The sequence below is a fragment of the Aythya marila genome (genome assembly GCF_965140915.1).
Source record: "Aythya marila genome assembly, chromosome: 2".
NCBI lineage: Eukaryota > Metazoa > Chordata > Aves > Anseriformes > Anatidae > Aythya > Aythya marila.
Genome location: NC_139043.1, coordinates 36,002,945 through 36,028,037, shown reverse-complemented (window position 1 = coordinate 36,028,037; position 25,093 = coordinate 36,002,945). Strand labels below are relative to the sequence as shown.

General features: G+C 37.1%; 1 protein-coding gene across 4 annotated transcripts in view; it reads right to left on the bottom strand.

Annotated features, from left to right (window-relative positions):
* TAX1BP1 (Tax1 binding protein 1) overlaps window positions 1–24,535 on the bottom strand; it is a 56,582-nt gene extending 32,047 nt beyond the window's left edge. Inside the window, exons 1-5 of one of the 4 annotated variants that reach the window (XM_082753756.1) lie at window positions 24,412–24,535; window positions 21,526–21,709; window positions 7,872–7,974; window positions 5,396–5,583; window positions 4,217–4,375 (exon numbers count right to left, since the gene is read on the bottom strand). In XM_082753756.1, the coding sequence (XP_082609882.1) occupies window positions 4,217–4,375; window positions 5,396–5,583; window positions 7,872–7,974; window positions 21,526–21,709; window positions 24,412–24,440 (663 nt within the window). In that variant the 5' untranslated portion in view covers window positions 24,441–24,535. Of the gene's footprint in view, window positions 1–4,216; window positions 4,376–5,395; window positions 5,584–7,871; window positions 7,975–21,525; window positions 21,710–24,128; window positions 24,260–24,411 lie in introns of those variants that run through there. The other 3 variants (XM_082753755.1, XM_082753753.1, XM_082753754.1) reach the window with 3 other exon arrangements.
* Between the last annotated feature and the right edge of the window lie 558 nt (window positions 24,536–25,093).

Sequence of the window (25,093 nt, the reverse complement as noted above, 5' to 3'; positions counted from 1 at the left end):
CCTGCTTTTTGCACTTGTGATCCACTAAAGGAAAATAAGAATATTTATGTTTCAAGTGGATACCTGGTGAAGTTTTTCAAACTTCACTCCATATACTGGAGAATACAAACATGAATAAAGCCATCTCCTTTTCTATATAAAGGGCAACAGATAATTTCAGTAGACAGAACTGCTGAAAGAACTGAGTATCTATCCACCTGCAGCACAAAGCTAGGGATTCCATATGAAGCACAACAGCAGGGCTGGAGCATATGGTCCCTGTGAGCACAAACACTGGCAAGCACAAAGCTGTGCGTCTTGCAGATATTCTTCTTCTGTGATGGTGGTGATGACAAACTGAGAAAACTAGGTCTGCAGAACCACTGTGTTGAATACCAGAAAAAATACACTTTTTTTTTTTACTCCAATGTGGTAAAATAAGATGCTAACCCTAAAATAAAAGCCTTTAGAAATAAGAAGGGAATTGGAGTACTGTAATATGCAGGACTTGAATGAGAAGCAATGTTTCAACAACTCAAATAACACAATCACTTTATGCCTTGAATTCATTTATTCTGCCCATTTTTGGTATGAAATGAGATAGAAATCTTGTAAGAAGGCAACAAAAGCCTGTATCTCCTGAACAGCAAGAACACTTAGCAAACCAAAATCTGTAGTTTGTTGTGACCTTTACTGTAACCTGTCAGGAGTGATACACAGGGACTCACCTGTTCTTGAAATTCAAGAAAGCCAATCTTTGCATCACTTAGAAGCATGCATTCTGCCCAATATTCAAACTGTGTGGAATACTGACTGCATTATACCTGAACAGATTTATTTATCTTATTTATTTATACAGATATAGATATATTTATACAGATTTATTTTGGCACAGACTTTGTTCCTAAAAGATTGAATCTAACTTTAGTGTGTTTCTTCCTAATATTTGTCCCAAAGAGCCTCTAAAGAACCACTTTAAAAGCATCCCAACCAGTCGAAAATCAGACACAGAAGACAATACCCCAATGCCCAGAACTCCATGACAGTAACTAGGAAGAGAAGAGAGCAAATGTTTAAGAGTGGGAGGGAAACTTTAATTTGGATAGAGCTGTGACATAGTCCATCAACAACTACCCTGCCTGTATCAGGAAAGCAATGTTTCTATGGATATTTCTCAATAGTCCCAAATACTCCTGAGCTATTTGTGAAGACTGAAAAAAGTCAGTACTAAAAAGAGAAAAATATCTTAAACACATATGAAAAAATATAAATACACAGGAGATATTAAGAAAACTGTTTTAACAAACTACAGTAGCATGAATGATCTCAATTCTAAACTAAAGTAAGGTAGATTTAGATTAAAGAAGAAATTCTTTACTACGAAGGTGGTGAGACACTGGAACAGGCTACCCAGACAAGTTGTGGATGCCCCATCTCTGAAAATGCTCAAGACCAGGCTGAATGGGGCTTTTGAGCAAGTCTAGTGGAAGATGTCCCTGTCTGCATCAGGTGGACTGGAACTAGATAATCTTTAACAATCCCTTCCAACATCAACCATTCTGTGATTCTATGGTAAAAAAAAAATACAGGGTGGCTTAATAATACATATCATTAAAAGACAAGGATACTAGGTCAGATATCCACACTATTTGCTCTGAGGAAATTGAGGTTTTTTTGTTTGTTTGTTTTTAGAAAAGAGGAAAACAGATTGACAAGTATGTTATATAAAGGGGTTCGTGATTATTTGTATCTGAATTTAATGGCAATAAATGTGTAACAGTTACCAACACACCAGAAGAATAAAGAGCTCTGCACTCCAAATCAATTGTGTACATCTATACAGACTTATCTACTTGTAAGTAATCGTTTTTCTTAACTTAATGTGCTCTAAGTATATTGAAAGTTGTCTGTTGTTAATTAATTTATTTAATGAATAAACTAAACATTTTTTTAAAAATAAATAGATTAAAAAGTGGAGTTGATGAAATTAAGATTTTTGTGTCAAAGGTTTAGACCATAACTAAATATCCAGCTGCATGTGACTTGCACCAGAGGACTAGGAGTAAAAGAAGAAAAAGAACCCACAGAATCACTTTGTTAAAGCAGTCATTCTGTAACTTAGAAGTGAAACCAAACAACAACAAAAACAATTCAAAAACAAAATCACCTACTTCATCCTAAGCACAGGTGAAGCCTCTGCTGTTATATAAAATATAACTATATTTTGATTACGTAACATTTCAAGGTTATCCCTTGTGGTCTTACAAACAAGATTTGGATTAATGGACTGTTTAGGTTTATTGCCAATAACAATTATTCACATCACATGAAGCTGACTACATTAGCTGACTTCATTTATTTTAAACAAACCAGAAGGAAAATAAAACCTAGCTATTGTAATTGAAATGAGTGCTGCATAACTGCTGCTCAGGAATCTTTAAATCAATCTATTAACCCACTGTACAATGCTCCCAGCAAAGATAAATCATATAGCCTGTTGGCCTGCTTCTGTATTTCAAGTACTGGGATAGGGATGTAAGAAGAGCAAGAAAGAAGGAAAGTCATCTTTAGACTTGGAACAGCTAGAGAGAAAGCTGCATATAAAGTGCTCTTTATTAAACTTTCTGATGATGAACAAGTTAAATTAATGCATCTGATTTAGAATATGCAAGCTGAATTTTCAGAAATAACACTGGATTTATTTTCTGCTAATATATGTAAGCATTTATTATATACATATTGTAATATACATAGAAACAAATGCAAGTTTCAACTCAGAAACTCTTTTAAAAGTGAAAAACAGAAAACATAAAAGTAGTAAAATAAGAAAATGCCAAAGACTTGAGAGACAAAGTATGTGCCTGGGTTAGGAAACTGCTATAGTATTCCAGATAGGTGAAGCGTTTGATCAACTATTGTTTCACTACCTTTGCTAGACAGTTATCAAAGTCCCATTTGACAAATTGTTCGAAAAACACATTCTAGAGCTCATGTGGATCACAACTGACAATCTTTCAAGCTATTTTTAAATAAGAACCTCAAATAATAAAAGATTTCTATATAGCTTATTCAAATTTATTCATCAAGCTTCTAATTCTGTAGATACATTAAATGTGTACTTTTAAGTATTTAATTCTAGTCTTGTTAAACTGGTGCTCCCATGTGCTTGAAATTAAAATAATTCTTTTATATGAAAGATTTTACACTTTTTTCCCCTAAAATAGATCTTATCATTGACTTTTTCCTTACCTAATGTTATAGCTCATTTAATTATGACTGTTGAAAAGTAGACTATGAAATTTCAACAGTTTCAAATTCCTTCAACAAATTCCTTTCTACCAAAGGTGTATCGTGCAGAACTGTTGACATACACATAACCAGTACTTAGAAATAGCCTATTAACTGCTGTCCACAGCTAAATTATATAGGCTTCATTACTTCAAATTTGTCCATGTCACCACCTCCCTCCCACATGTTTTTAATCTTCTCCTAAAAGGTTGTTGTTGTTATTGTTTTTTTTTAAGCATCAGCTGAAATATATACTAAGTCGAACTTTTGTGTGCCTTTTTTATAATACTGTATTTCCTCACTGTTTGTAGCGTTCCAAAGTAAAGTTCTAGCCTGCTTTGGTGCAGGCTAGATTTATATTTCCACTACCAATTAAAAATGTAACTTAATTTTTAGGTTTGTTCTTTTCCCTTTCAAAATCATTAGGCCTTTATGAAATCTTTAAGAGAAGCCACAGTTAACTTTTCACTCTTAGTATGTTCTGACAGTAGCACTCTGTTCAGTCTTGATTTTTTTTTTTAAATACCAACTTTTTTTTTTTTTTTTTTTTTTTTGCTTTATTACCATTTTCAATATCCTGTGTTCTGTGAAATTATTCCTTAACAGGCATTATTTGAAAAGCCATCCTCCATTTTAAACTAACATAAGCAAACTTTTAACTGTCAACTACTTTTCCACTATGAATTTCACAATTAAATGTCAAACATCTGGTAACAGTTGTCATCGATTATCTTACCAAGCCTGGTACCAAAAGCCTTAAATATTTTAACCATTTTACGACATAAAAGGAATAGTGGCAGGAGGTTAATAGGAACTGACCTATTCTAGTGTAAATGTCTATCTAACTGCTGAGAGGTTTTGATAGCTGATTTTCACCCAGTTTAACTGGTTCTCGAAAAAGAAGGATTACAGACATTATGAGTCAGCTTTAATCAGTAAAACAACTAACCTTTTGCTCTGTTTGCAGTTGGTCACATCTCTGCTTTTCATGGTTAAGTTCTTTTTCCAGTCTTTCAACTTGATCTCTGAGTTGTGTTGTTTCCTTCTCCAGAACAGAAGTTACTTTTAATAGCTCTTCTTTTTCTTTTATTATCTTTTCAATTTTAAACTGTAAAACACAAAAACATTCTTTCTTGGCATCTTTTCTCTCCTTGATTTCAGTCCAATACATGGATGACAAATTACTCCAATGTTTGAGCAGAATCACAAAACATGTGCCTTCTAGCCAGGTGATGTTACAATTTTGTCCTTCTTCACAAATCTCTGAAGTTTCACTACTCTAACTACATTACCATTGTAGTACTACATTATCATTAGCACATTTTGTACCATGTTAATTTCTGCTTGTTCTTCCTCCTTAAGTGAAGTGTTTTTACTGTTCCCAAGTGACAGCAACTATGGAAAAGCCAATTAACATGATGACAGCTTGGTGACGAAATGGCCGCTGAGCATATGCATGCGCACACACACACACACACACACACTAGAACAATGTTGAAGAAATTTTTTTAAAAAAATACAAACATTGCCAAACGTAAGGACTGGCACAGAAATCAATATAATCACAGAAGTTTGAAAAATCCTTTTTCTTCAATTTTAGTACTATGGGTACATACCCTAAGACTTTAAATGAAAAAACATCCCAGCTGTACCTCTGTACTGTGTCTCTCATCCTAAATTTCAAAAGCTGTAAATCAAATACATGTGCTTCTCGTGCACAACTCAAAGCATATCAGTTCCTTTTTTCCTTACAGTGAGTACCCTTGCACACAAAGGGTATTCACTGTAAGGAATCTTCCCCCTGTGCCCCCAACCCACTTAAGTTGGGGAGTACAGATGGCAGAGATGGACAACTAGCTACTGTCTTATGATTTCCCAATTTATATCAAGTGCTATGCCATACCTGTAGCTAGTTTAAATATTTATTCATTTGATCTGCAAATGTTCTTAACTCCATTCAACAATTGAAAATCAAGCCAGAAATATGCATTATATATACACATAACAGTTTTTTTTTTTCCTGACTTGTTCTTGATTATAATCTATGTACTTATGTATGTGTGTAGGTATGTACATATAAAAACTAAGTGGAAAGACTGATAACATTTTAAGAATTTTTGAATCAAACCTCGAGAAGTCCAGCTTTTGTGGTCACCACTAACATATCAGAGTTTCCTTCATCCTCCATAGTGAGCAATTCTTCAACAGGAGAAGAGGTACGAAACTGGAAAGGTGTGCTTGCTCCACGTATTTCTCCTTTATGAGTCACGTAACAGAACTGGTAGAATTCTCCATCATCATTTGGTAGGTAATATCCTATCAAAATAAATTCATATTTGAAGAAACATTCGGTGCTAACAAATCTATTATGCAATTCTCCATGTGGAAATACATTATCAGATCATATTTAACTTATGATTTTCACCCTCATCATTTCCGGAAGACACAGACATTATGACAGCAATACAAAGGAAAAGTCACCCTTTTCAGTAATTTTGATCCCACCCCCTAATTTCCCCTAGTTCTCCTAGTTCTTTTGTTTTTGTTTGTTGTTTTTTTTTTTTTTATTTCTTTTTTAATTTACTTCTTACTGTACCAGGCCTAGGACAGTAAAAAGTAACAACACTATAGAACTATATATAACTATCATCTTACATACATTAGGTAATGGCTGATGATTATATTCTTATTGAATACAAAGACTCAGACACATCAAGATGCCCTGAAGATCTAAACATGGAACAGGACTACATTATTACATAACTGTTGTACAACAAGAGAACAAAGAGTAAGTGATTTGGGGTCTGGGAATACCTCTACAGCCAAAGACAAGAGAAAAAAAAAAAAAAAACAATAACATGTTAAGCAACCATTTTCAGAACTAATGAGATTTTTATCTTTATTAGTGAATGCAAGAAACCCAACTTAATGGTAAGAAAACCACTTGGTTTTATGTAGAATACTTAATTGTCAGACACTTTAGCTCACTTAAGACACCAGCATAACAAATCCTCACCTAGCAGGTGATGTCACCCATTTCTATCCATATCTCACCACAATTTAATCTGCCCCCTTTACAACTTCCTCATCATTAAATTGCATTCACCAACTAAAAGTCCAGTACTTCCAGAAACAGATGCTGAATTCCACAACAATTTTGGCATGAGTACTTTTTTCTAACACCATCCCTCACACTTTGTCCTCTTTCCATCAGCTTGCTTAAAATCCGCTTACCTCCTTCTTTATCGCAGATGAGAAAGATACAAAAAAAATGCAAGAGAAGTGAGCATAATATATATTTCTGAAGTTACTTTTCAGCACCACCCAAAAAAAACAAAACAAACAAAAAAAAAAGTGTTTGATAAAATTCTAACAGCAGCTAAGTAAATGAACGTAGGCTAGAAACTTAATTCATGCGCCTTCTCAGATACTCCCTCAGTTCTGACTGAACTATAACATTAAAATCCCTATTTCAATCACTATGTTGGTTTGGGGGGAATTTTTTGTTTGTTTTGTTGTTGCTGTTTTTTAAGTTTTCATTCCAGACTACTGGAGGACTTCTTCAAGTAGTCTTAGCTGCTCTTCCTGAAAACAGTAGAACTCATTACATCTGCTATACAGACATTTATATAACGGGCTTCGTATTTCCATCAGCCTTGTACTTTATTAACTATAGCTTAGGGAATAATATCTTACTATCTTCTTACTTGCAGGTTTGAACATGTGTAGATCTTCTAACATCCATAACATCCTGTTGCAAGAAGTTCTGCACCTGACTGTGTACCATCTCTATCTCTGTTATGAACCTCTCACTGGTAGTTTACACTGACGGCCCCTGCTTCTTTCAACATGAACAATGAAAAGTTGACTTGTTCCATGGGTAGCTGGTTTTAAAAACTTCTTCCTTGCTCATTTCCTAGTTGTGCTACGTTTATTGAGACTCGCAAGGGAAGGTAGACGATCTGATTTCCACACAGTACTGAAAATGCAGTTATAATATAGACTTGTATAGTGGTGTACCATTTTCTGTTTTGTTCTTTATTCTTCTCTTAAAATTTAGTGATTTTCAGCAATTCCTCACTATCAAAAGGTCTTCTGCAGCTCTGAACAGAACTGAACCTTCACCAAACTGTCACTTACATTATTTATCTTTTTCTTTCTTTGACAAGAATGACTTTACACTGAAATGGTCTAAAGTTCAGAGACTGAAAACAGACAATGTAAAGACACAGTGCTTTATGAGATGCCAAGATTTAAAAAAAGACTTCCAATGATTAAACAGCATCACTTTTGGTGTCTGAATAATTTCCAGCAGAGCTTCCTCTTTCCATCAGTCCTGAACACTGTCCATTTTATTATGTAAAAATATGCTGAGTCACACAATTACTCACACAATTTCGTTGACATCTGAAATAAAAATGAACTTTACACAGGTAACAAAAAGAGCACGCAAAAGACTGACGTGGTAAACTTTCCTTCCTACAATTTGCGTTTCTAAAGATCTAAAGCTGTTTTGCATCCCTCAATATCTTAACACATAGATAAGTATTTAAAAACTATGGAAGCTAGAAAATACAGGTAGATACTGCATTATTTCAATTCACCTTGAAAAGTCAGCACACAGTTAACAGTTGATCCTTCCACATAGTTTTCTGGCATAGGTGACCAAAGAAACGTGTAATAATCTCTTGCAGTACTCCAACCAACCTAAAATAAAATAAACCACAACAACAAAAAGAAAAGAAAAAATTAGGCAGAAAAAATTGCTTCATATAGTTAAGATATCACAGCCTGGCCTTTACAACATACTGTAATATGAATATTTCTGCTTCAACATGCAATAAAAAGATATTTAACAATGTTTACAAATCAAGAATATTTTTAACAAGCATGTCAAAGATTTAGCATGAATTTTATTAAGCTTGTTACCTAAGGCAATAAATGGGTCTAAGGCAATAAAAGGGTCTATATAAATTAAAACACCAGACAGTTTTCACTATACTTTTAGACTATTATTTGGTACATTTACATTTTTTTTCTATAAAGATATACTATTATACATTGACAATAGAAAAAGATTAATTCAGAAGTTTATACTGAGATTTTCTTAGGGCAATTTCTGCCAATATCGACTGTTTGGTGTCCACAATCCAACAGGTTCATCAGAAAACAAGGAGAAGGAAGGAGAACACACCACTTCCCTACTGAACATGCCAAATTTGACAGGTCTAAGCTAGCTTTTTGTTTGCTTGACAACTTCTGCAATACTAACTAAAGACCAGCATTTCACCAGAATGCTAACTCTTCCATATATACTACATAATGTAACTGCAGGGAACAAAAAAAAATGCATTAAAAGCTAACTCAGCTAAGTTAGTGCAGTTTCCCCAGTAACTTCAATAAACACCTACTTTCTAATGTTTCATAAAGCCTGCAGTTCCTTGAAATAAGAAATGATATCCCCCGAAGAAATATATTCCAACAAGCTTGAAATAGATGCATCTAAACCTGAAACCCTGAGCAACCAGTTACTATAAAGCAGCATAGAACAATAATAGTGTAATGATAAAGGAGTGCAATGAAGCAGATCTATTTGTTCTAACTAAAAGAAAATATCGAAAACCTGGTCAAAAAGTATTAACGTGTTTTGTCAGTAACTGTGTATGGTGTCTTGGAAGAGTTAAGAAGGAAAGAGGGCAAATTGTACACCAATTTTATCAACATTATTGGGGAGGGGAACATGACAAAAAAGATGGAGTTGGTAATCATGACTTCTATTATTTCATTGGACAAGATTTCTAAACTTTAAGTTCATATCAAATCCTCCTTTATAAAGGATACATTGCAATAGTGTATCTTGCAAGGACTAAGAACTGTTTCCTAAGAGGCTGTCAGCTTTACAAAAACAAAAAGGAGAGAAAAAAAAAAAAATGTTTATATGGGTAATGAGAACAGTAGAGCCCAAAGTAATTAAATAGTATTTCTACAGCTACAGATTTCAAGTAGTATGAAAATTAATAATTAGCATGGAAAAAAAAATCTGAAGACTATTCCATAGCTGCCTTTTACAAAACTACTTCTCCACTTTGTATTAAAAGCATGGCAATAGCTACTGTTTGGGGAAAAGTAATTGCTCTATAACCTGGCCTTTTTTTACAATTAATAAAAAGCAAAGATGAACAACAGCAAAAGCAGTTCAAAACTTTCTTTTGCTAGCTATAGTCACTTTTTTAAGGCAATATTCATTAGACAGAACAGCTTACGACTGTTCTGCTGACTCAATAAAACAACCAAAACGGAACCAACTACTGTATCTTAAGCCTATTCTTAGACAATAATGATTCTGTGATATCCCCTACTGAGGAACTTTTAAAAACATGAATGAAATGAGAACTCCTGAGGTTGTCATTCCCACACTTTTAGAAATAGGAAGGGAAGTTCCTCTCGTGCCTTGGGATGTCAGTGACATTGGGAGGTACAGGGCAGGTGGAAGAGGGAATAAAAGCAATTTTTCTGTAATAAAAATCCACAGAAAATTTTGTAAATTTTCACGTTAGTTATGTTTTCATATCCAATTCAGACGTTAAGACCCCTTTTTCACTGAAGGTACTTTCACCTCTGTAAAGGGAAGTGAAATTACTTCCCTTTAGATTACCATTACTTACATACGACACAGAAAGCAGAGAGCTTTTTAAACACAGAAAGCAGGTTGTTAAGGAGTGAAAAGCCTGTCTCATTCTTTTTAATTTCAGAAGGGAAACTGACTTACTGTGTTCAGAACAAATATGGTAAAGAACTGAAGCAATCTCTTCATCCTACTCTAGTTTCTAATTCTGTTTTAAACAAAGAAATAAAATAAAAAGGAAAAAAGTAAGCAAACAAAAAAGAACCAATGTACACACACATTCTATTTTCCTGAATAAAATGAGCATTCCTTCTGAAAATGAAAACTTCAGAAAGTGTAGAGAGAGGGAGCAAAATCCATATAAATATATGAATATAAAACCAAAAATGGTTGCTAGCACAATCTCTTTCCTAGGTGATCAATTCAGCTTCCAATTCAATTTTTCTCTATCCTGAAACCAAAAGTTCTAGGAATACTTTACCTCTAAAAGTAATGCACGTAGATTTTTTTTTTTTTAGGTCATTTGAAATTCTATTCATATTAATAAAAAGAGACAAATTATGTAGAAAGCAAATTACCCAAATCTTCTGGCCTGTTTCTGAGCTGGTACTGTATTTTCATGTATAACTCCAATCTGTGGGTTATTGGTAAAGTCAGAACCGTGACACATCACCAGCTAGTGGGCAATACCCTGGGAAGTTTACCAGGCACGTATTTTCTCAATCAATTTGCCCTATTTCCTGTCACCCATCATCTGCTTCCCCTACCAAAGCTCCCCATCTCATACTGTCTTGATTCTTAGAAACGAAGCTACTTAACAGGGCACATGCAAGCGGCTCTTCTCACACATGACTTCAGAGGATGGGCTTCCCTGCTAGGGGTTATACATATCAAAATGTGACACTGTTGCAAAGAAAATAGGAACAAATATCATTCTCACACCTGCATAAATTAAAATATGAGAAGTTTGTGTATAGTGCAGCAAAAAAGCTGAATTAGTAACATCATTCAAAGTCTTTTTTACTGAACAATGATTGTCATCCATTTTCATAGGATTATTTCTTTGGTGACAAAAACAAGGAGTAAAACCAAAGTAAATGACATTCCAAGAAGAAAACGACAGTAAGTATAGATGTTTTAGGTCAACAATCTAGATCTTTAAAACATTTTTCTATCAATAGGTTTTAATTAAACACGAAGTACACAGTGATTTACAAATAGAGTCTTCCATGTTCATAACCTTCTCTATGGCAACAGATTATACAGTCACAGACTGTACGAGCACGCTGAAAGACTTCACAATGGCCTAGATGTGACTGTTGAGCAAAAAAAAAAGAATACATACATGTGTGTATATATATATATATATATATATAAATATATATACATATATGTGTGTGTGTGTTTCATTCACCTCAGCAAGAAAGCTAATAGTTGCCTAAAGTAGGACTAAAACTTTATACAGAATTTTTAGAATTGCTTGAGGGACAGAAAATAAAAACAGAAATACTGTCAACTGAAAGTAGGGGGAAAAACTACAGAGGAAATCAACCAAGAGTAAAAATGATGAAGAGAAAGATGGGAACACTTGTCAACCAGCCCACAACAAATTTGCATGGGGGGGAGGGAGGGATTTTTTTTAAATTAAAAAAAAAAAAAAAAAAAAAAAAAGAAAGGAAACTACTTCTAAGAGCAAAATGGAGAACAGCATCCTCCTCAAGCATATTGACTTGGAAAAACTACCTTCATTTTAATGACAGGGATGAGAAATGCTAAACCGTTTCTCTGACCACTGATCAGCATGACAAAACATAGCAGAAACAACTCATATAGACTACTTCTAAGGTCAGACTCCACTAGGGCACAGGGTTGACACCCTTCAAAGCCCCTACAAGAAGCCATTTGTTGTAAAGACGTTTTCTGGGTTACACTGGCAGGAAAAAGATCTTTATGTAAGGTAATGTCCATGAAGGTGCTTTTGCTTGGTTTTGTTGGTTTTAATTAAAAAGACCATTATGGCAAGTGAACCAATTAAACTGTTTGGGATGCAGTGAAAAATGGCAAGCTGAAGCTTTTCTTGCCAAAAGAAAAAATTGTGCATCTTCCTGTTAATAGTGCAGGACTCGAGAAGTAATCAACATGCATCAACAGTTGTGGCAATCAGTTGTATATATCAGAGAAAACCTGAAGAAAGAGTTTATTAAAAAATGTATTTACTTATTGAATACCTATACTTCTTTAAATGACACCTTCTGTGAGACTTGTAGAACCTGTAAGAAGCAATAACTGAGCACAGACTAAAACAGAGTTCCTGGGCCAACACAGCATTTAATTGAATTCTTTTAATTTAATTTTAAACTCAAAAGATAAGATTTGTTAAGTTAAAAACAAATAAAGTAGACCTAATGTTTCATTTTCAGAAATATATTCTCCATAGAATGATGTTCAAGTAGCAGGTGAGGGCTATCCTGCCACCCTGCAAACCTTTTGCAATTTATGCCCCAGTTCTTGCGGTGACGTGGCTCCTTTGACCCTGCTGCATCTGCACTTACAGCAGCAGCAAATAAACTACTTTGATAAGATAACAACAACAAAAAAAAAAATCCAACCCTAAATCTGTTTTCATTATTCATATCTACAAACTTATCTATGCAGGAGTACCCAGGAAAATCCCTGAACAGTAACAGAACAGAAGAAAAGCTTCAAACACAGATTTTACATAAAGAATTGGAAATTGCTGTAACAAGCAGATGCAAAGAAATCCTCCAATATTTGAGAAGCCATCAGCAGGAAAACAGAAAGAAGCAGGCCTTCTTTAGTGCCTGTCCAAACTCTCTCCAGTACTCTACTGGAACTACAAGATGAGGGCACATTAGAAGTAAATACAGGCGCTGTTTACATGCTATTTAAATGCCTCAGAGAACTCTGATCGCAGATCACATCAGTTCATTTTTTGTTTCCTGCAGTTACTGACCAAGTTCTAAAAAGTTACGATCTAACTATTCAAGCTGCAAACATATTTACTGACATCAGTATCTTGAACATAAAAGCTGTCCAAAGAAAAAAAAAAAAAAAAAAAGGAACTGGAGGGAAAGAGATGGAAATTCACACTTAATTCCTGTTTAGGCCTCACACAAAGTTTCAGCCCTGTTCTCCTATAAAGAATGTACTCTAACATACACAAAAGTAAAAACAAAACAAAAACTTTCATTGGAATACTGATTAAAATGGCACATGAACAAGTCAGACAAATAATTTTGTATTTTTTTTTTAGTTGATACTATTAACTGGAATAGTATTTTGCATTTAAACAAAAAAAAAAAAAAAGGCAACAAAAACCAGTCCTCCCTCAAAACAAACAAAAATCTGAAAAATTGGAATAAGACCTTCAATATGAGAGCACCATCACGTAAAACAGTACTTGGATCAGAACAGCTACAGAATTTGTTGATGTACGAGAAGTCGGTTGGGATACCCTTAATAATAGTAACTATGGAAAAAAAAAAAAATAAATAAAAAATAAAGCACTGTCAACTACTAACAAAGCCAAGTTCCAAAGTGTTAAAACTGAAAGAAGCATACGCTATCAAATATACACTTTCTTCCCATCAGAAATATTACATAAATGAGAAATCTTGACAGGACATACAGTAGACCTTCCTGTGAGCAAGGAGGAGTGCAAAAGGCACAGTCTACTACTAGTCTAATTTAAAAGTGTGGCAACAGCAGATATTACAACATCCACATTCGAGTACACAAACATTATAAAGTACACAAGAAATCTAGCATATTAGTTTCTGAAGTTCAGAGGAGGAAAACAGAGAACAGCCCATCAAACTGAACACAAGACCTGTTGTGAACTCTGACCTCAAGCCCAACATCCAATGCACTGCCTGGCTGTGCTGATGCTATAAAGGAATCACTTTTTAAGGAATTCACTGAAAACCCTGAAAGTATCTTGCTCAGAGTTAAAAACTCGAAATATTATTGATGTCCTTATTTCTTGGCAAAAAGAACAAACAAGACTTAGATGATGCAACTCCCCTAAACCATACATATATACATAAACATATATTTATTTAATTTTTACACATAGTTTTTAACCAGAATTAAAGTCTCTGCTACTAACCTGGTACTCAGCACACCCTTCTAGCCCCTCCGCTTCTCTACTTTTAATTCTCACAAGCTCTGCTCAGAAATCCTTTTTCAAAAGGAAAAGCTGTGTATACGTGCCAACGCTCTTGCTTTCCATACGTTAACCAACAGATTAATAGTCCAGAATCCAAACCCTACGTTCACCGTCCCTACCCATGTTTTTAAACCAAACACAAAATATATGACTAAACATCGTGTCATAATGAGTTTAGTTTATTATGTACAATGTGTTACTCAAACAATACTTAGTTTATGTAGTTCACTTTGTTCCCATAAAACTGAAAGTTTTAATAGGTCATTACAGAGTAATCCATTCGCTATATTCCTGTTTCCTACTTCTGAGCAAAAGGGCTTATTTCATTTTAAGACATCATAAACTACTTTTTAGTTATGTAAACCAAATCTGTAGTCACAATGGAAATGTTGAAGTTTAACAAAGTTTAAGATGTCTAACACTGGCTGGGTGAGTGGGGACAACTGAACCGTCTGCAATACTCACACCAGGCAGCGCTTCCTTTACCAGTAGCTACGTAGGTGTCACAGTTCGTTCTTCTTCTGTGCTGCCCCCCACGTACAAACCCTTCTCTCATTAAAACGGCCCACAGTGCAATTTTTACACTTCACCCGCAGTACATTCCCACCAAGTAGCTAGAAGAAAATTAGCTAACTAGTAAACTAAATGATTAAAATCACACACAAAAAAAAAAAAAGTCATAGAGTTAGGAATTGTCTGTTTCTCAATAATATACTACTGAGGAAAAGTAACAACCAACTCTTCTAGTTTTGCTCTGTTTCCTTTAACTTACATCTGATTTATCTTAAAGAGTGTACAGACTTAAAGAGTGTAAGACTTACTGTCTTACAACTGCACAGTTTACAGTGTAAAAATACTTTCAAGCTTCCTTTTTAATTTCTTGAGTTTTAGATGAATATGGGGAATGAATACTTCCATCCCTCCACACTAATGTTGTGCTTTCCCTTATAATGCCTTCACAAAGTCAGGCAACTTGGTCTTGAACATGACAGCTTTAAGGCAACACGACTGCAAGAAAAGCTAATTCGGCCCTTGCTCCACTAACCTCAGAAAGCTGTCGTGCAACTGGACGAGCAGCAGCTTTTATTCACATAAGGTAGCAGCTTGGTACATGCGTTGTGCAGAGAGGTAACAGCAACAGAGCAAAGAAGCAAACCCAGGAAACACTTGTTTAGCCGAACCAATGCAGGCATAACCAGTTGGCCTTTATTGTAAATACCTAGTATGATGCAATTCTAAAATAATAATAATAATTTTATCTCTGTTGATGTTATTATGTCCTTTTTGTAATTCAGAAGGGAAACCATGCAGTTTAGAATGTAATTTGGCAAAGTACTCTTCAGTACGGCAAGAATACATGAACTGCCTCTGAAAGAAGAAAATTGCATGCCCAAACCCAAAGTTGTCCATCTCTGCTGAATGTTATAAACACGTACAGGTAATCTTTTAACCCAGGCTATTGAGAACATATGGCATTTCTTGCTGTATCAAGGTACTATCAGGTTCCTACCCTATTATCATCTCTTGTTGGTTGTATTTCTACCTCATAGTTCAGAGGAATATGTCAAAATAGCATTGACAAAGTGCCTAGACCATCGGATCGACTTTCTCTCCTATTGGGTATAAATCAAAATAAATACAGAAAAAATAGGAATGCTCTAAAAAGAAAACCTGATACATATGTAAATGACTGCCCAAGGAAATGTTATGACAGATCAAAGAGCAACAAAGTTACTGTTTGCTTTAAAAGATAAGCATAGAAAGGTAGTAAAAAGGGTGATTAATCAAGTATTATTATACCATCACATTTCATGAAAACTATAAAGTAGCACAACTTTTTTTTTCTTATTATTATTATTATTTCTACTGGCCACTTTGTTATGCCATTTTTGTCTCTTAACACACAAACCTACCACAATAAATATTTTTAGAAAATCAGTGACACTTTGGATTGAATGTCAGAACTTCTTATCAAAGGTAGCACCACGTAAACCCAGCTAATCTTTCTCTCTCTAGTTAGGAAACAGTGAATGACGGTATCGCGGAGTTTTATTTTTTTAATTTTATTTTAAAGAAAAATATTATCTCAGCTATTTGAGGCATCCTTCCAAAGAAGGCAAACCAGAAGAGAATCGCTCTAATTGGCGGCCATCGTAATTCTCGAAACACTCCGAATTCCGGTAATTCTATTCCCTACTATTTTAAAAACAGCACATACTGTTCACTACTCATTTCTGTATCCATCATATCCTGTTGTGCAGTGATGATTCCAAGCCAGAAAAATTGTATTACAGCATGCATGTGGTCAATAACACATCCAGCTGTTGCCCTACACTTCACAATTGATCTGTAGATATGGAAGTAATTCTTATCTGGAATATCAATCTCAGACAAAACCAGGACTTTGAAACTGCTCACACAAGTTGTGCTGGTATTTGTAGTCAAAGTTCAAAGCAAACTAACCCAGAGGACTACACAAAAGCCCATCTATGTTGCTTTGCTACAACACAGCAACCAAGCTATTTGTTAGCTGTCCATTCAACCCACTGCTGATTTTACAGAGGTTCTGAGCACAGACAGCTAAATTTGAGGTCCACTATAAATCAGGGAACTGCAGAGCGAGAAATGAAGGTGCACGTAAGCACATGCATTGTACCAATATATAAACAGTAGCTGAGGTGTGGCCTCTTAAATAATGAGTAGCCTTTCAGAGCAAGTCTGTGCTTACTATGTACAAATAATCTTTCAAGATTTTCCCAATCCTTTATATATATATATTAAAATACCAGAAAGCCAGATCACTGTTTTTAATTTGTGGATATTAAAAATGTATACATTAGGAAAGAATTTCTTTTTCTTCTCTAGGGGTACACTGAGACAGTCAATACCAAACTATGTCTAAAATTAAAGTCAACACCCTAGAAGAACAGCAATGCGGATGACTTAAGAAAAAGATAACAGTGGGAACTAACGAGAAAGCAAAACTGAAACCATTATCTTTAAACATGTAAGATTCCCAGCTGATATTACAGACTTTTCCAGCGTGCCGACCTCAGCAAAATTAAATCTTCAGAAACCTAGATGCTATTACGATGCACGCCATAAACACATACATCTGTAACTCTACTCTCTTGGAGCAATATCTTATCACATCCCAAACATGACTTCATTGTGCCTTTGTGATGCACAGTAAACATGCATCTATTGTATACTGAACATCTGTGAGTCCTACTTGCCCACACATGCCCTAAACAGAGGCATAAGCAATTCTTCCTAAAAGCCAAACACTTTTTTTCAAACACTTCTGCAAGTCTGGGCATTATGTATTAATAATGAAAAAAATATCATGTGGCCACATGATTATTTCACTTTATTGCAAAATAAAGTAACAAACTGTAGACTTCCCATCCGGAGATGAGGACCACCTACCAGCCAATTTTTGCAAACAGATGCAGTATACATATTAATTGGTTTTCCTCATTTCAAAGGTTTAGATTTAGATTGCCCTAGGAGCCTTTCCAGATTTCAATTAGTCAAAACAGAAGGAGAGAAGAGGATGATGGGGGGCACTGGGCTTAGATCATTCTGGGAATACAGATCTCTTATCAACACTTTCAGGAAGAACAAGCCTTCTCCTCTCCAACTCCACACTAGCAACTCTGGTTCTTCTGCACAGAAACATCCAATAGAGGGAAAGCAGATCTCAAATCATAGCTCCCACAAAATATCCCAAAGAGAGATTCAGGGTAAGAAAGTACATGCTGAGCACTAAACCAGTACTCAGCTGTAAAATTTTTTTGTCCCCCCCTTTAGTAACAAGCCGCAATAAAACTGATGGAGAACTTGGTGCTTGATAGCAGATGGTCCTCCAAAACACCACAAAAGCAGAAAAGAAATAGCAGCAATGAACGACAACAGATTGGGAGAATCAATTTAAAACTGTTTTCAAGCATCCTGTAGGGAACAAGGAAGAAAAAGAAGGATATGTACAGAAAGAATAAAAAGGCTGTATACTCTAAACTTACACTCAAATGACAAAGACAAGGGTAACATCATCTTCACGACAGTACTTTTTCCAAAAAAAATGTTGCCAGAATTGCAGTCCCATGTTTATGGCCTTTATATACACCTATTTTATAAGGAAACTGGTATGACTGAACTATCCTGCTACACAGTAATTGGTACATATACGACACTATCCTTTTAATTTATGCTGAGTACCAGGTTAGTAGCAGAGACTTTAATTCTGGTTAAAAATTATGTGTAAAAATTAAACACCACGCTTCCATTAAGAATAGAAGACAATTTTCTTGGGAACAGTTTCATATCCACCAAGGAATGCCTTTTGTTCAGCATTACGAAATTTCAGCATTTAGCAATTTAAATTACACCAGCAACAACAGAAAAAGGACATTCTATCTACAGCACATAGAGAGAATTGATAGAATCTGTTAAGTTTCAGAAGAAGTTTAGGGATTTATTCAGCTCTTTGTAATAATATTGTACAAATCCCTATCTCAGGTCTGACATTCCAGACCTATTCTGCCTCCCAACAAGACTTTTTAATGCCTCTGATTGCGAACAGCTAGGAAGTGCATTATCTTGCTCTTGCCCCTTATTTTAAGCTTTGTAAAATAACCTTAAAAGGATATCTGTAAATAAACTACTGCAACATGAAGTAACCAGCTGTGGTACCCTTTCATTGAAGTCATTTTCATATCACAGTTCTAAACAGAAACTGTACTCAGTGATGAAAATGGAACATTCAGTGGACACCGAGAACTGGTAACATTTGGAGAGGGGGTTAAAAATAAAAACCGAAAGTAACACATACCGGGTGGAAAAGACTGAGATAACAAAGTGGGAAAAAAAAAACTATAAACAAGTAAATAACCACAGTAAGCCACACAGGAGGAAAAAAAAAACACACACACACACACACCTATAAGTAATTTCTGGCTTCCACCAAGCATTCAATTTTTAATATCTCTTTTTCACATACGCTGCACAACACTATGGCAAAATTAAATCCTACAGTAATCACACATACAATAAAAATGGGCTATTTGACATGTGGTGCACACTACTGAAACATTTAAAAAACTCACAAGCTAGAATTTAGGAGTCAGTATAGGAAATAGTTTTTGCTTCTGGAACTACTAGCTTAATTCCCCTTTAAAAAGGAAACAAATCGACAAACCAAACCCTTACAAGTTTTTTAAGGGTTTCAAAGAATTTTGAAAAGATTTGAAAAATGAACTTAGATTGTCATTCCACATTAAGCAACTATGCCAATTAATCAGGCCTAGCCCCTGTCCTTCCTGATCTACTTGTTCCCATCACAGTGATGCCAACAGAGCTGCCCATTTCGTCACATGGTGAGGAACCAAAAGCAGCTGGGAAACGAGGTGGAAAAAAACGGGGAAAGGAGGGATGGCATTTTTCTGTCAGATCACTTCCCTGATCCATTTCACTGTGCAGCTGCAAAAACAGCTAGATTAGCAAAACAAGCAGAATGGTATAAAGATACAAATAATGAACAATTAAGACATCATTGCCACTGAAGAAACAGACTTGCAATCTAAATGAAAACCATCACTTAAAAAGGTTCCTATGAATTTTGTTCAGTTCAGTAAAAAAAATTCTTAAGTAACCGTTTGAGCAAACACAGGAGACAATACTGTTAAATCCACTGCCCCCTAAAATGGGAAGTCCACATTAGAACCACCACCAACAAAACATGCACAGGAAAAATCTTAGTTCACACTTAGTTTTCTGTACTAATCTGATATATATTCATAGGCAAGGATACAGCTGGCTTCATTTAATGCAACTATAGTAAGATGGTATATTCGTAACAGTGAATATGACACAGTCACAAACAGAAAACAACTTTCTTCCTTTTCCCTATTTCGCAATGCTTCCTTCCCTTGTGTTGATGAGGTGAACTGGAAATTCTGCTGGGGAATTCTATTAAAAATAATCCAAAACGTTGGTCTTAACCTCAATCAATTTCCTAATTTGGTCCATCACGCAAGAGCTTGCTTCAAGCAAAGGACAGGAAACACAAGAAATAAACCACTCTGAGTAAAAAGAAAGGGAAAGCGTTTCTTCCAGCAGCACTGCTACCTCACGTCATCTCAAAGCCTTCCTCAAACAACTGCCAAAGCCGTATTACCTGCCATTACCAAAGCAGAAAGAAAAAAAAAAAAAAAAAAAAACTCATACCTCAACAGGTTATGAAATCTACCATCACAGACATGATGAAATCAAGGTTATCTGTACTCTGTACACAGCATTTCATGCGGTCACTGAAAAACTGTTTCACACTTTTTTACTTTACTTTTTAATCAGTATTTTTAGGGTCCTACTTGCCTGCCTCACTTAGACCAACACACACAGAGCCACAACATTCATTTCTCAACATACATTTAAATAATTTCATAACACTTGTGTAACTTCAAGAGCACTCCCTTTAAAGTTTTGATAATGTTTTTTGTTTTTGTCAACTGAACACCAAGCATGCTGAGTCACACTCCTATTTGTCAAAACTTATCAGAAAATCAAAACACATGTACATATTTTTAAACACTTCTCACTAGAGAAATCCGCCTGCATGTAGTTACTGCCTCCTTCACATAATTTAATGACTACAGTCAAGATTTTATATTCTTCAGCTATCGGTGGACAGTTCTAAGGGATTTCAATAACAAAAAGAGTCTGTTACATTTAGCCCCTCCCCACCAAAGTATCTCCTCTTTAAAGCCCCCCAAAAAGCTGCATTTAACTATTCAAATAAGGCATACAAGCATCATCTACTACAAGCTAAATCGACAAAGAAATGTAATCAACATCTTAAATAGGAGCAGATGTAAGAATTAATCAATTTCTAATCCCTCGAGACTACCTTTAAAAGCAACTCCAAATAAGTCGCTGATGTGAGGCAACTGATATGGCCTCTCTTCTCCTCCTTTACTCAAGGGTTTGTTTTGAACAGCTTTTGTGATCTACAGCGTTCATCCTGCTCTAGCAACACAGATGAGTCAGGGGCCTGGGTCACACCATCTTCAGCTTAGCTTTATTCTTTCCACACACACTTCACATTTACTCTGTCTCACACTTTTCATAGAGTCATGCTCACAGTGTCATTCTATGACCACACATTTCTTCCTGTATCATCTCCATTTAATTCTACACCACACCACTTTATGAGAGCTTCCCTTTACTCCAGCACACACGTACTACACTCATTACTCTAGTTTTGGTATCCAGTCTCATCTCTGTCAAAAAACCTCTGACTCTAATTGCAGCTACTTATACATCACTTAAGTGATGTTCCACTTGAGTTTATGAGAGCACTTCTATTGTTGGATTCTTCCTTTTTTAATTGGTAAGAGAAGACAGTGAACATGTGAGAAATATGAATAGAACAAACTTTACTTACCTTGAAAATACCAACCCAGTCTTTCTGATGAGGATGGATAAACTGGGTCAGAGTGTAGTGACATTCAAGGTGTGTGTTTGGAAGATAGCTTTTCGCCACATTTTGAAAAATCACATGTGCAAAATTGGAAGTCTGTAAAGCATTAGCTGAAGATGGAACTTCTTGAAAGGATGACATGATTGATCTGCAACAAAAATCATATAAGTTGTTGCTTCAATATAGTGGAATGAAATCAGCTAGAAATCTATTTGAAATATACCAGACCGAGACAAACAAACAATTTGTTCTTCTGTTCTGAGAACAGACAGCTATAGACCAAGCCCAACAAAATACATTGCCTCAGCTACACTCCAAAACAATCACTTCTCAGAATGAAAGCACAGGCACTTTAGCGATGACATCAAGACGGGGAGAGCATCGCTTAGCAAGACGCCCCTAGTATTGTATCACAGATAGAATATCAGAAAGTGGGAAATAAAAGTGGTGGGAAAACGAAGCAGGGTAAGGATGAAATGTCCTTAATGGTTCTGGATGCTTCAGGGAAGGAGAAACAAAGTTCCGTGGTTTCCCTTAACTTCAAACACTTCTCAGAATCTGTAATGCTCAGTACTTTTGACAGCATTTTCATAAATGAAATTATTGTTCCGCTCTCAGTGAAAATAACAAAGCTCCACTTTAAAGACATTTTAACAAACAAGAAAGTTTAGTTAAAAAGCCTTTTTTTTTTCCTTTTCTTCAAAAGATTCTAATCTTGTCTCTTTAGCAGTCTGTGGGCATCTTTTATTGTTCCCACTGTAACCCACATGTCCCCAGTCCTGCATGTTTACCATAAACAATGGACTACGTTGACAGTGAGAACATTTATGTCTGCATGCAGTTTGACGGATTAACGCTAATTCAGTTGGATTGTGAAAGCTTTTAAGCACCCTTTCTATTCACCACCTCATTCAGGATACATTGAGCTAAAAATTACAGCATTGCCAGAGGCTTCACAAGCACACCAAAAACGTTCCTCTCTCAGATTGAGCAATATCTGTCAAAAAGATAGGCAACTGATAAGCTTCAGGTGCCTGATTTAAATCTACAACCACAAGTTTGTCAAAATGTTTTGTACTAGTTGGATTGGGGCCTTGGATATCTAGCATATTTCTAGAAAGAAGAGGCATCCTATTCTTGCCATTGCTATTAAAAGTTATTTTACACTGACCAAGCAAACACACTGACAGAATGAGGTAACTGCCAAGCAAGTGACATAATACACCAGTTTTATTAAGATATATGTGGAAACCAATCCCAAAAAGGGACGGGCCACTGCAAGTCTCACAAAGTTCAAAGATTAAAGGCTGTCTGCATATTTCCCACAGCCTTTTAAAAGTTGTTTTCAACAGTCAGGAAATAAGTAGCAAAGAACTCGTGTTTTCGGAAATAAAGCGCACTCTGAAGCCAACAGGTATTCGTCACTCAGAACCAGCTTATTACTCCCCAAAACAGAGTGACACAAAGCACAAGCCAGCAGTTTTGTGCCCTGAATGACACAGCTATAAAGATTAAATGCCTAAATTCTTGTCTTCGGTCCTTTTGTATCTGTTAATTTTCACGAGAACTTACACAAAAAATAAGGTGAACAACAAAAGATGTTTTTAAAAAATGCAACTTTCACTCAAACCCCACCTGTTACAGAACTTCTGAGCACAGAAGTGAAGGAAATTTTCCAGCATAGTAAAACCCTGTAAAGTCCCACCAAGTTTTCAAAGCAGAAGATGGCACACGAGACACCTCACAAGCCCATCCCAAACTAATAAATGGTAAGAAGATTGAGCTTCTACAATTCCAAAAGAAACAAAACAGCCTTCAGGTTTATTTTTTCATCAGGTGTAACAAATTCCTTCGCTTTAGTAACTGAGCAGCATCTGATGACATGTAAAATTTACACGGAAGATCTGTTTATAAACAGATCTATATAAAACGGTAGATCTATTATGAGTACGCACTACGAAGAAGCAAGCGATAAATAAGTAATTTTTTGGCGCAGTTGGCCTGGTTTCCAGGCCCGAAGCTGAACTACGGCGAACTTTAAGCCTGGGGATTAGCGCTCCCCGTCAGGAAAATCCCCGGGGCCGAGGTGAGGCCGTCTCCTCGCGGCGGTGGGGATGAGGAGGAGGAGGAGGAGGAAGGGCCACGTTAGGGCCCCATCACTGCCATGACAAGCGATTTTCTGGCGGGGGCAGGCGGCCGCTGGCCTTTACACGCCGACAGGAGGAAAAGCAGGTCGGGCAGGAAAGCGCCGAAGCCGCAGCCCAGCTCCTCCCGGAGCCCCCAGCGCTGCCTGCCCGCGCTCCCCACCCCTCCTCAGCCCTCGGGGACGGGGGGACCCCGCTGCTGCCTCCCTCCTCTGCCCCGTTCCCTCCCTGGGAGCCCCGGCACGGCTCCCCTCTCCCTCCCCCAGCCCCAGGCAGCCGCCGGGGGGCCGGCTTCCCGGTGGCGCAGCACGGCTGCCCGCTGCCCGGCCCCCCCCCTCCAGCCCGGCGGCCGGAGGGAGGCGGTGGGGAAGGGGTCGCCGAGCCGTGCCCTGCCCTCAGCCCGGCCCCCGCGGCTCCCCTCACCTCGGCAGGCGCGGAGGACGCCGGGGACATCAACATGGGGCCTCCGCCATCAGCGCCAAGCAGCTCCGCCCGCCCCGCGTCACTTCCAGCGCCGGCCCTGCCTCAGCCGGGGGCGGGGAAGCGGCCGCCTCAGCCCGGTGGGCAGCCGGGGGTGGTTGGGGATGGGCAGACCCTGCTAAGGGTTTAGGGCTTGGTACGGGGCTGTTGCTTTCATCAAACCCCTGCCCAAGCCCCCTCAATGCGTGAGGGTGGTTACAGCACGCCTCGTGTAATGCTGGCGTACCCCGATTCAGCCGTGTTGTCCTCCTCCATCCCGCTCCCAAAACACTGAGCGCTGGCACCTTGTGTCGGTGTCCCGCTGTCTCCCACTCTCTGCGGGTCTGTCCTGGGACCTGCAAGGCGTGCAGCCGAGGGAAGAGTGAGGTGGAGAGTGGTTGTAAATGCGAGCACGGTTCTGCTTGCGCAAATGGGTAAAGCCCCGTTGAAGTACGTCACCTCATAAATGCGCTGATTCTGCCGGGTTTCTATCCAAAGTCGAGTTGTAGGACATTCACCAGAACAATGGGGCTGAGTAACAACCAGCAGCGATGAGTAATCGCCAGTGGCACGCTGGACGTGTCCAAGTACGCTGAGCTTGGACGGCTCCCGCAAATGGTCTTCAAAGTCACCTTTGCCTCTTTACTGCTGCTGTTTCTTCTGTATTTTCATTGGTATTATCAGTGAACAGGCCATGTTTAGGTCATAAACCTATGACTTAAGTTATTGACAAGATCACTGGCTTGTTTATGGTCACTGCTAATGGAAATGAAACCAATGTGGAGCATAGAAACTCCCCTTTCAAGTAATGAAGGTTAATGGCTGAACATGCTTCTACTTTGCACTTCTCGTTTCAGAAACCAACCTTACGTCTTCATGTGTACCACAGGTTATTAGGTAACCATTTGATTTAGGTACATAATAATTTC